This window comes from Oryx dammah, unplaced genomic scaffold (assembly GCF_014754425.2).
Source record: "Oryx dammah isolate SB20612 unplaced genomic scaffold, SCBI_Odam_1.1 HiC_scaffold_21, whole genome shotgun sequence".
Taxonomy (NCBI): Eukaryota; Metazoa; Chordata; class Mammalia; order Artiodactyla; family Bovidae; genus Oryx; species Oryx dammah.
The window spans coordinates 58,619,072-58,631,882 of record NW_024070205.1 but is presented as its reverse complement, the minus strand read 5'-3'; the positions used below and the strand labels follow the sequence as shown (position 1 = coordinate 58,631,882).

The 12,811-nt window shown below is 43.8% G+C and overlaps 1 protein-coding gene across 2 annotated transcripts in view; it reads left to right on the top strand.

The window, feature by feature from the left end:
- Positions 1 to 9,079: 9,079 nt before the first annotated feature.
- TGFB2 (transforming growth factor beta 2) overlaps positions 9,080 to 12,811 on the top strand; it is a 94,844-nt gene continuing 91,112 nt past the window's right edge. For both annotated transcript variants that reach the window (XM_040263265.1, XM_040263264.1), the window contains exon 1: positions 9,080 to 10,086. In XM_040263265.1, the coding sequence (XP_040119199.1) occupies positions 9,741 to 10,086 (346 nt within the window). In that variant the 5' untranslated portion in view covers positions 9,080 to 9,740. The remainder of the gene's footprint in view (positions 10,087 to 12,811) is intronic.

The following is a 12,811-nucleotide window of genomic DNA, read 5'->3' as shown; positions in this document are numbered from 1 at the left end:
GCACAGCGGCTGTCTAGCACAGGACCTGCCCTAGTAGGGAGAGTCTGAAGAAACAGTAGTGTGTAGCTGGAGAACTAGGTGCTGTACATGTAGATATGATATTCATTTCTGATCTATGTAATCGTTAAGTATTCCTCTTCTCGATAATGAGTTCCCCCCATAAAAGTTTCAAGCCTTGCAGATGGTAGGTACTTGTGAACACCCAGTAATTCTACTTCTAAAAACCCTCCACAGGAAAAAAATCTCAATTATAGAAAATGCTGTGTGAACAATATAATAGCATTATTTTTAACAGCAACAAATTATAGACAAGTTCAGTGAAAGGAGGACACATACTATGGTAACTTCCACATGTGTGCTACCGTTTAACACGAAGGCTGTGAAGACTGGTGAAATCACATGTCAAGAATGAATGTAGACCAAAACTGTAAGATTACAAGCATTATGGCTAGCTTAAGTACATTTTTCAAATGCCAGAAATTCATTAGATGAATATAAGAACATAGTGCATTCTCTTTTTAAGAAAATAACTTGATGGTCTGAAAAGACAAGTCTCACACTGAGTACCAAGATTCTGACATTTAAATGAGAGCCAAAGACATATTTACTGCCCACTTCAGCTGTTCCAGAGCCCAAACTCTAAATACTGTCTTCATACAACATTCTAAGGGTTGACAGTTGTTTTCGTTGCTATGTCGTGTCTGACTCTTTGCCTCCCCATGGACTATACTGCTCCAGGCTCCTCTGTCCATGGGATTTCCCAGGCAAGAATACTGAGCGGGTTGCCATTTCCTCCTCCAGAGGATCTTCCCGATCCAGGGATCAAACCCACGTCTCCTGCTTGGCAGGCGGATTCTTTCCCACTGGAGAGGTGCAATTGATGACTGTGTCAACTCTTCAAATATAAGTTGGATCAGAAAAAGTGATCATAGCAAATCTTTACTCAGTAATTATCATGTTCTAGATACTATCTAACATTTTCTAATACCCTTAACTCATCTGGTCTGTCTTCCTATAACCTTGTGAAGGACGTGCTGTTGTTATCCCCAACATACAGTTAAGGAAACAGGCAGTAGCTTGAATAACTTGCCCCAAGATACAGGGGCAATTAATACAATCCGATCCAAGTTTCAGTCATAGACGCCATTAAACACAACAATGATTTACTCACATTTTAGATGATATTAATGACTTAGAGAAAATGAGATTCTAGAAATTTGTACTTTGTTCCGGAGGAAAAACGCATATTACATTTTTTAGTCTCATATACTCATGACATGAACCTATGGCTAGTGGAAGGTAAGGGTGGACAGCACATATCAAAAGGCATTTTCCTGGGCGTTAAGCAATTTAAAGATAGGCTTTATTTTGGTTGCTACTGTCAGTTTATTATGCAACATACTATTGGAGAATTTATTATAGATCTTGTTTGAGTATGTCTGACAACTAAAACTTTACTATCTGATTACCTGGATGCTGCAGAAATGAAACCACCTTAACTATTGGAGTGGATTAGTTCCCTGGTCTGCAGCTCCTTTTATACTAAAATATGATATATTGCCCATAACTCTGGTTGTTATACTTCATAACATTAGATGGCTTATGAAAGTGTAAGAGCTGACATTTTTGCTATTAAGAATTTAGATATTCAAACTGTGATTTCAGAGTAGATTTTAGTTTAGAATATTATTGGCTAGGAGATAACAGGTAACTAAAACTTTATAATTTTTCCTCTAGAAAAGAAGTCAATGGAAAATATTCTTGAGGTGAAGCTTAATTGCAGTTTTCTTTTTAAATTATAGCCCAATGACGTTGTATGATTGTTTAATAGGCTGTGATGAAAATATCCAGGGAAGTTGAGCATGTCAGTTTTCTCCACAAATAGAAAGTTGTGAGACATACTGCTTTTCTCCTCTAGGTGGCATGAGTTAGGCTCTCATTGAATTAACTGATTTTTTTTCGTTTTTTCCCCCAACAACAGGAGTCTTGATTCCATTTAATTGTTATAACTGATCACATAACCAGATTGACCTTATAACAATATGTAGTTTAGTGACTGTAAGTAACTTAATTAATAAAGACTTGTTAAAAAACAAAAACTTGTTATCTCTAATAACTAGGTAACTAAAATCATTTTTATGTATTGCTGAAGTCTCTCTGCCTCCTAGCATGCACTCTTTTCTGGATTTATTTCTTTGGTCTTTGATAAACAGCTTGCCATTTGATAAGAACTGTAAAGATCTGCCTTTGTTCTTGGAAAGACACATAGATATAGCTGGAACAATCCAAAAAGAAACCAGAAATGTAGGTGCAGTTCCCAGGTGTCCCTGGTTTTGTTGCAGCCTTTACTGTTTACTAAACTGGAAGGATCAACATGTAAAAAGTCAGTATGACATGACCTGGAAGCGGCAAATGACACAAACATTCTGTTCTTTTTTTCTGTACACTAAAATGGGAAGAGGACACTTTTATTTTTACCTTGCAGATTCTTTCTCTGTTGTTCACTTTCCAAAATTTAAAAATGAGTTTGGCTGTACCCAGAATACAAGAAACACTTGCTAATCCCCAGTCATTTTCATCTTCATCCTCTTCTTCCTGTCCATGTGGCAGATGGGCTTTCATTGAGCTCAGAAGAATCTTGACCAGGTACCTTTCAGGGGCTTCATCTTGGGGGTGATGCATGTTTATATAAATGCTACAGTCATACAGTTCAGCATTTTCAAATTACAGCTCTCATAGTGATTACTAGAATCGGTAGCATAAGCAAAGAAAAAAGAAGGCTTGAAAATATGCATAATACTAATATATCACCCTCAAGAAAAGGTGAACATTTAACTGATGCATTGTTGCAGGTTCAGATTTGAAGGTAGCTTCATTTTAGGGTGACAGCCTGGGACAGTCTTAGTTTCCTCCTGTTGTCCAATGTGTTGATGAAAAGCATCCTCTTCACTCTTGAAGGTTTTGGGGTTTGTGTGATGAATTATACTGTTGCCCTCAATGTAAGGACTAACCTTCTTTTCTGAGACTTGAAACAAACATCAGGAAAAGTTTGTGGCCCTTAGTCTCCATTTTTACAAATCATTACTACCATGTGGCTTTGCTTTTTACAATATTTATTAAAATATATTTACACTGCTTTTTAAAGGACTGGTTTGATAGTCCTTTACCAGTTCTTCCTTCTCATGTTTAAGAAAACTACATCCAGGTTTTCTGTTTATGTGCAATTGCTATTGCCTGTTGGTTCTTGTTTTATTTTCATTGTTTTAATTGCAGGATAATTGAAGCAGCCGAAAGGTAAGGCTTTTGAAATATGGTTGGTACCTTTGCTCATGGAAATTTACACATTCAAAATTTTCCATAATCTATGAAGCCCACTGAAAGGATGACACATTTGTTTAAAGACTATATATGTTAAATGATAAAAATTCCACTTTATGTTGTCTACTCATTTTAATTGTGAGAATATCATTCTGTTTTTCTCTTATCCTTTGCCTTTTCTTTTCCTTCCTCATTTTTACATTTTTACTTTGTTCATACTGCTCTGTCACCCTTTTCCCCCAGCAGCCTAATTCCAGTCTCTTGCTTTGTGACGAGTCTGGGGACTGCTGACCTAGTACAGTCAGTGAAGTAGGAGCGGAGATTCTGTAAAGGCAAGTGTCAGCCCCTGCCCTAAAAACTAAGGGAAACTCTGCTGCTGGCTTCTTTCGATCAGCATTAGTGTTTCATCAAGCACATATCCATATTTTACTATATGACCACTGTCCTCATCACATTCACGTATTTGTATCTATCACTCAATGCTATTCATTGATATCAGTCACCAAGTGCTATTTTAGTGGCTGAATTGCACCCGGGGTCAGAACCAGAGTAATCAGAGTCTCTGGCTGATTTCTGTAAGCCCTGGCATTGACAGGTTACAGGCCTCTGGAGGTTTGCCCCCCTTGTTGGAAATCTCATGAAACTGAAGAAAATGTAGAGATGGAAGGGCCCCAAAGCCACCAGCAGTAATCCATCAACTAATCACAGTTCCAAGGTGTTAAGACCAGTGTTCCCACAGTGCATCATCAAAGTGTGAGGAGTTTATCTCTTTGAAACCTCACAACCTACTGATATGCTCTGCTTTCCCTTGTCCCTGTCTCCTGAGTTCACCCCTTTATCTTTTACCACCTCTGATCTTCTCTTTCGGCTCTTCTCCTCCCTACCAGTGTTCCTCCTTCATCCTATGTCACTTCTTTCTTAAGATAAATCTGTAGATACAGAATGGAAATGATAATTGGATGATTTTTCTTCGGGGGAAAAAAAAAACTATATCATTTCATTATTTTGAGAGCAGAAACTTGCATAGACATGTATACAGAACATGAGACAAAACATGGTATGGACCAAAAAATTGTTTTTGAATCGTGTTACCAAAGATAATGGCAACCCATTCCAATATCCTTGCCTGGGAAATCCCCTGGACAGAGGAAGCCTGGGAGGCTACAGTACTTGGGGTCTGTAGAGTCAGTTTCTGCAGTCGGACACAACTTAGCAAGTAAACAAGACAAAACCAAAGATATAAGTTAGAACTTAAAAAGGCTTTTGGTATGTCTTCACATTAAAGTTATTTTTCATTTATCAAGTATAACTATTGAGAGTAAAATATAATCAATTACATTAGCTCCATATATTTCTTTTCTGTACCTCCTGATTTTTAAGGCTTGAAACCATTGGGGAAGCTTTCAGAATTGTTACAAATGAAGTTATTCTTCTGCCAGACTTAGGAAGGACCTACTAGGTTATAAACTTGTCTGTGATCCTTAGGGGTAAAACTTCTCTGTAGGGGTGAGTAATTGTTTTGACATCAAGCATTTGTTTAGGGTCTTGTAGGAACTGCACATAAGTTAAATGAATAGACCCATTAATGAGCAGAGAAGGGCTAGCGGTTGAAACAGCTGTACCCTCTACTGCTCTGATCTGGAAAACAAAGAATTCTATTTTAGGGTGTTAAATAATAAGAACTGAAACTGGAATTTGGACTTAATTGGATTTTGGTAATCACTAAGTGTTCTATTCACCATAGAGAAAGTGTATTTTCTTATCCTTTCTTCCTATAACTAGTAGGGGCAAAATATCATAACATTTAAAATAACAGTGAGCATGTGCTTATAGAAACTGCATGGAAGCATTACCATGAAGCAAATTCTTATCATCATCTTCCCTCGGTGGTTCATCCTATTTATACTGGGGAAAGATCTGACAAATTGAAGCTGAACGAGGATACAAAAATGGTCACTAACATTTAATGAACACGTATTAAGTGCCAGGTTGTGTTAGAAGCTATCTTGGTATCTTGTGTAATTCACAATCATCTTATATTCTTCGGAGCTGTGTGTTATTCCCATTTCATAGATGAAGAAACTAACACAAGGTGTCTGAGTAACTTGTCCAGGATCATAAAGCCAGAAAGTGACAGATATTTGAATCCAAGAAAAGTTGAATCTGTAACCTACCTTCTTTTTTTTTTTTAACCACAATGCTCACCTGCCTCCTTGAGGGAATCAAGATGGTCTGTGGAGGTTAAATACCTACATGGCTATGGCAAACTGGGGAGACAGCTCTTGAAGTCTTACCTGTTGCATCTTCAAGGGATTGCTCACCTGAGTGATAGAAGGGGTCCCTCCTGCGACACTCAAGACACTACTCAGCCACACTACACTTACGAACCCCTCCACTGTCCTCCCTTCTTAGGCTGTGGAAGTACTAAAAGTAGCCTCTTATGAACAGGCCAGGAGTCTAAGGAGTTGTAAAGTAAGCAATATGTGTTCAACAAACTAAATATTATGGACAAAAGTGTGTGTGTTTATGTTGGGAAGGGGGTTGTCAGAAGGATTTATGGCTTAGCTTGTTTTCCTAGCAGTGATGGAGATGGACTTTTGCTGCTTTATCCACACTGGAATCTGAATCCACTTAACCTCAGGTGTGTTTGCATTTATATCTCGGAGGTAGTCTCCCTAATTTGAGGGGAGGCTGAACCTATGTCCTTGGCAGAGTTTGGTGCCTGAGGTAACCAGAGCCTTCCAAAGCCACATCTTCACTCAGTCACTCCTGCTTTATGTTCTGTCATTGGCCCCAGTGTAAGGATATTCAGTTTTCCTCATTTGTGTCTAGCTAGATTAGAGCAGTTCACAAACTTAACTCAAAGGGATGACAACTTGATGAAACTGCTAGCCCCATGGTAGGGCCTCTAATTTGCTTTGACTATTGGAATTGTAGCTGGTTGTCTTAACTCTTTTCAAGTTGCTTCAGTTTGCAGCTGACCTAAAGAAAGAAACACACCTATGTCGATTTATAACGTAATTTTCAGAATTATTCTGAGTTGGAACCATTCCTTTATGTCAGAGTTTTCCAATGTGTTTTAATAGGGAAAAATCCCATGTCCACAGGAGTTCAGAAGAGTCTCAGCCTTTAACGTGGGAAATATAAACCAGTGAGAAGGCAACAGTACCCAGTATCTCCTAAACTTAACTGTACCTCAGAATCCTTGTTTATCAGACATGTTCTGGAACCAGTGCTTCTGAGAAATACATAGTGAGTGAGAACATGGAAATGGATTCTGCTCACAAATTCCAGCTCTGCTTCTTACTTGAATAACAACGTACTTAGCCTCTCTGTACCACAGTCTCTTCATCGGCAAAATAGAGATGATAATAAAAATACTTGAGTGTCTTTGTGAAGGTTAAATGAACATATACATCTAAGGATCTACCAGCTTCCCTAGTGGATCAGACAGTAAAGAATCCACCTGCAATGCAGGAGACCTGTGTTCAATCCCTGGTTAGGGAAGATCCCCTGGAGGAGGGCATGACAACCCACTCCAGTTTTCTTGCCTGGAGAATCCCATGGACAGAGGAGCCTGGAGGGCTGTAGTCTATGGGGTCGCAAAGAGTCAGACACGACTGAGTGACTCAGCACAGCACAGCACATTACTAAGTGTAAAATGTGTCTCCTTCTGTTAACAGCTATTTAACTCTCTACTTACTAATGATATAGACCCCATACACATGGAAAGTTTAAATTACAAAAGTTAGAGAAATTTCCTTGTGACCTTTCTGTAATAAAAGGAACATCTAAACTACAGAATGATATAGTGGCTTTGAGTCTGGGGGGAAACTCAACAGTTTGCAGTTTAAATCATCTGTCTAGTTGGTATGGCTACAGTCATGATGAAAATGTTTTTTGAGTAAAGGTAAAAGAAAAAAAGGGAACAGGGGCAAGCATTATTTTTATTCATCTTATTTGGACTAGATTGAAATAGAAAATGTCAAGTTATGAGTAGTGTATAACAGCAGACATCAAACACTTAAAATCCCAGCTTCCTGGATATATGTTGTGGAAAAAAATGAAGTTGGTCACTCAGGTCTAGCTGGGGAAGAAGGTGAAGAGAAAGCCTTCGGCAGCAAATTAAGAGGATATCCATTCATTCAAACAGCAAAGTAAATGCAATTCATTCTCTGGGTCCACAAGATAAAGTTCTGTTTCAAGTGCAGAACCAGGCTGTGAACAACAAACCATAATAACCTTTAGGATAGCGGTGCTAGCACAGGTGCTGTGGAATCTCAGAAAATGACTCCACTAAAAGATCCTGGTGCTGGGGAAGACTGAAGGCAAAAGGAGAATAAGGTGGCAGAGGATGAGAAATTAGACAGCGTCACCGACTCAATGAACATGATTTTGGGCAAACTCCGGGAGAGAGAGAAGGACAGGGAAGCCTGGCAGCTGCAGGCTGCCAGGGGGTCGCAAAGAGTGGAACATGACTTAGTGGCTGAACAACAACAAAGAGGGTGGAGCCTGGATGACCTATCTCAGGGGCTGGCCTGGCCCAGAGTCAACTGTTTGATGCTCATTTGCCTAAGTGTGCGGGGTGTGTGTGTGTGTGTGTGTGTGTGTGTACAATATGGGAAGACTTGCTTCTAGAGCAAGTGATCCCATCTGGGAAGCCGTGAGCAAGCCACACGAAGTAAAAATGGGAGGCTTGATCGCCTGTCCTTCACCAGACGGGTCCAGAATGACTATATAAAGTAAATACCATAAATCACTGTTGTCAGGGCGCACACTGCACTCCTCTCTCCCTGCCCCTCAGCCACCCTCATTTCCACACCCCCTCAACGGTTCAGGGAGAGCTCGTGGTCTAAGTAAACGAGAGGACTCCTGACTGTAATCCTAGCAGTCACTTGGTTGAAGGCAAACACGTGGTTCGGGGAGAACTTATAAATCTCTCCTCCCAGGCAGGATCGTGATGTTATCTGCTGCCAGCAGAAGGTTCGCTCTGAGGGGAGCTCCAGAAGCTCCCGACAAGAGAGAGAGAGAGAGACAGAGACAGGGAGAGAGAGAGAGGTCAGCCAGACAGATATAGAGGGACCGAGAGAGAGAGGCAGAAAGGAAGAGACACACCGGGAAGGGAGAGAGCGCAAGTGAAGGAGGCCCGGGGAGAGGGATGGAGAGCTAGGATAACGGTCTAGGGAGCCATTCGGGAGCAAACCGAGGGGGCTGCCCGGCTGCAGAAAGGAGAAAGCAGGAGAGGACCTTCTGCGGGCTGCCAAGTGCCTGCTGCCCTAAGCGAGAAAAAGCCCACGTGGGAGAGAAACCAGGCGAGGGTGGGTCGGCGTGGGAGTCCGAGGGAACCCCTTCGCCACCCCCTTAGGAATAAAACTCCCCCGCCGGCGCGTCGCCGGGCTGCCGCTGCGGTCCGCGGGCGGCGAGAGCCACGGCGGCGGCCGCCGCTCGCCTGTTGCCGGGTTGGCGTTTGGAGCGAGAGCAGAAGGAGGAGCAGAAGGAGGGAGCTGGAGGCCGGACGCGTTCGCCAGCGGCGGCGGCGGCGGCAACGTGGAGTGAGCGGGCGGGTCGGCGCGCCGGCCGGGGAGTCGGCCCCCGCGCGCAGCTCCGGGAGCAGGATCCTCGCCGCCTCCCTGCGCGGCCTCCGCGGCCCGCGCCGGACCCGGCCGAGTCCCGGGCGCCGAGCGAAGCTCTCCCGCCTCCCCGCCGCGGGCCGGGCTCGCCCCCAGCGCGCGCACCCGGGCGCGCGCGCGCCCACACTCACACCACACACACTCACACGCGCACTCACACACACACTCACACACGTGTGCGCTCCTCCGCTCCGGAGCTGCTGCCGCTCCTGCTCTCAGCGCTGCAGTGGAAGGCAGGGCCGCGCCGCGCCGCTCCTTCTTGAAATATATAAATTGGAGCCGGCCGGCCTCGGCCGCCCCCCTGACAGCGCGGCCCGCGCCCCTCCCGCCGACGCGCCCGCTGCCAGCCCCGGGACCTTTTCATCTCTTCCCTTTTGGCCGGAGGAGCCGAGTTCAGATTCGCCACTCCGCACCCGAAACTGACACACTGAACTCCGTTTCCTCCTGCTAAATTTATTTCTGCCTAATAGCCACTCGTCTCTTTTTTCCGCCCCCCCTCCCCTCCATCTCGTCGCTCCAAGAAAACTTTTGCCGACTCCCTCAAGCGCAGGTTCCCCCTGCCCGTCGTGTATTAATATTTCCACTTGGGGAACGACGTTGCCTTTTCTTTTGAAAGGAATTCAAGCAAGATACCTTTTTCTCTCGGACATTGACTCTCGATTGTTTGCAAAAGTTTCGCATTAAAAAAAAAAACCTACCTGATCTGTACTTTGAGAGTGCTAGGGTTTTTTTTTTTTTTTCTTTCTTTCTTTTTGCTTAAAAGAAAAAAATTTTTTTTCCACCTTTAAAAAAATGCACTACTGTGTGTTGAGCGCGTTTCTGCTCCTGCATCTGGTCACGGTCGCGCTCAGCCTGTCTACCTGCAGCACGCTCGACATGGACCAGTTCATGCGCAAGAGGATCGAGGCGATCCGCGGGCAGATCCTGAGCAAGCTGAAGCTCACCAGCCCCCCAGAAGACTACCCCGAACCCGAGGAGGTCCCCCCGGAGGTGATCTCCATCTACAACAGCACCAGGGACTTGCTCCAGGAGAAGGCGAGCCGGAGGGCGGCCGCCTGCGAGCGCGAGCGGAGCGACGAGGAATACTACGCCAAGGAGGTTTACAAAATAGACATGCCGTCCTTCTTACCCTCGGAAAGTAAGTACCGCTCCTCGCTTCCATTCCCCGGGGCTTAGCGCTGCCCGAGGCTTCCAGAACCGCAGCCACTCCAGGGATAGCCCTGCCCTCTGGGGTCCCCGGCTCGCTCCTTCCCCTTCTCCGGTCCTCCGTCCCACCCACCTCCTTGCCAGTTATGTGCTTGAGAACATTAGGCTTTAAAACGTGGACTTGCGACTTTATTTTGTCCATTTCTTCCTCACCACTCCCCCCCTCCATAACGCCCCCGTCCTTTATAAGGCGTTATTCTCTCTCTCTTTTTTTTCCCTCTTCCCTGAAATTCTCGACTCGGCCACCGGCTAGGAGTCAGCCCTCCTCTGTCAAACTCCAGGCACTCCCCGGGGCCGAGTTAAACCGGGAAACCTCAGTAGGTTTGTTTTCTTTGCTCCGATTGGCCTGGAGCCCGCCGAACTGGGGCACGAAGGGTTAAAAAAAAAAAAAGTGGCTCAAAACGAGCCTCACCGGAAGGCGCCCCATTCCGTGCCGACCTATCAGCTGATTCCGCAAGCCTTCCCTATTGTCTCTAACTCCCCGAAAAATGTCAGCATCGCCAAGACGAAACCCGATCTGGCGACCCCTCCAAAAACCTACCTCCAACCCCTCAATTCGTGAATCTCTGACCTCGTCGGGGTGTTTACATCCCCTTGCCCCCGCCAAGGCGAGATCTTGTAACCACGTCCCCTTTTGATTTCACCTGGAATGGTAGAGAAGACAGCTTCGTTTCTGACTACGTTTAAAAGAGTTTTTCCTTCATTTTTTTTTTTTTTTCCAGAATCCTCTCAAACCTGCCTTCTTAAAATCGCCGGTGTAGCAATCCCTTTTCTTAGGCGTTTATCGTTTTATCTTTCTCACTCTGGAGCCGGGTGTTCCCTGCCCTTTCATAGGCTTCCTGCAGTCACTTCGTTGCATTCCTGAATCTCAGCGTAGAAGACAGCCGATTTTTTTTTTTTAAACTGGCTTCTCTGAGGGCAGTGTCCTCAAAACCAGCTGGCATACAGTAGCCATGGAAGTGAAATGATTTATTGTTGGAGTTCCTTGGGGGGAAGGGAAAAGAGCAGTTAGCTTAGAATGATTTCCAAGTTCTTAAAAAAAGAAACAGCAAAGAAGAAGCATATATTGATACCTGAGAGGGTTAAATACCAGGAAGAAGAAAAAGAAAGAAAGAAAGAAAAAAAAAAAGCTCCAACTTTTGCGTATTCCAAACCCCAAGTCGTACACTTTTCATTGGTTGCCCATTTCTCTCCGCCCCTTTTCATGCCCTATATACTCTCTGGCTGCCTTCACAAAGTCTCTGTGTCTTGCCTACAGAGATAATATGGCCATCTTGGTAATTTTATCCTAGAGGTTCTAATTGCAGAGTGGTGCTTTTCTTTTTGAATATTTATATTTAGTTAGTTTGACAAGTCGTAGTTCCGGGACTTGCCATGTCTTGTATCTGATGGTCTCGGAATATCGGCTGACGTATACAACCCCAGTCTTACTGGCGACCTCTGTTTTGCTGCAGGATCATCTCTTGTTTAAGAGCAGAGCTGAGATAGGAGATCCTGGCAAGGGGGTCGATTTTATTATTGTAATTATGGCACCATTCACCACAGTGGTGATAATATACACTCCATCTTGGTGATGCGGGGCGGGGGAAGGGGGGTAAGGGGGATAAGGGAGGAAGGAAAGCTTTCTACCTGGGGTGGAGCCCTGGAGATATTAGGAAAGAAAGTTCATTGTAATTTAGCCCCAAATCTTTGAGATCCAACAGGGAGTTGAGTCAGTTTGCTTTCTCTAGCACGTGCGACGTTCTACTGGAATTTGGGCAGGCAGGCAGTTATGTTATGTAGAATCAGAACAAGCCAACCCTTCAGTGTTTACCTGCAACAGCTTTAATGAACTGCTGGTATTTTCATAACACAGAGGAGGTCTGATCTCTTCCTGAGATAGGTGTGGAGAGAGCAAGTTACCCAAGAGGGTGTTCTTTCTTTCAAACCCTCTCCAGTCTCAAGAATTGAGATAATCCCACTCGGGATCATAATCATCACCAAACTGGGAAAATTCTCAGATTATTAGGATTTCAGAGATTGGCATTAAAGATGGGTGTGTGGATTCCCTTCTGTTTGCATTCCTAGCTACCAAAGAAATTGAAAATCTCTGATCAGCACAGGATAAAATATACACTATCAGTTTTCCTGCAAAGAATGCAGGCTTCTTAATGCCTGAAAGGAAGTTTAGGAGCAGAAAGTCTTATTAATAGCAGATTTGATACTACTGTGCTAGGACTGTGGATAATTTTATAGAAAGTAGGTTAACTGATTTTCCAGCACTTTCTGGTTATACTGGAATATAGAGAACCCTTCCAAAATAAAAAAAAAAAAAAGGAAGAAAAGAGAAAAAAATCACTCCACCATATTTTCTAAAGGGTGAATTGAAAGGACAGCATTGGCTTATATACCAAGTCTCCCTCTTTAGGACTGTTCCACCTAACTTTTTTAACTCGGTCCTCTCTGAAGCTGCTGTGGGGAGGGAGTGTGCCTGTCATTTCTCAGAGGAAATCCGATGAGGGTCACGAGCTCCAGGGATGGAGGCATGGGAAAGATCACTGGTTCATTTTTTACCACCAACTTATTAGCATTCAGGGAATGACTTCAACTCAGATATTACAAATATGCTCTAATTATACTCAATGAGCTATATATCATTACAGATTCTTGATAGTCCT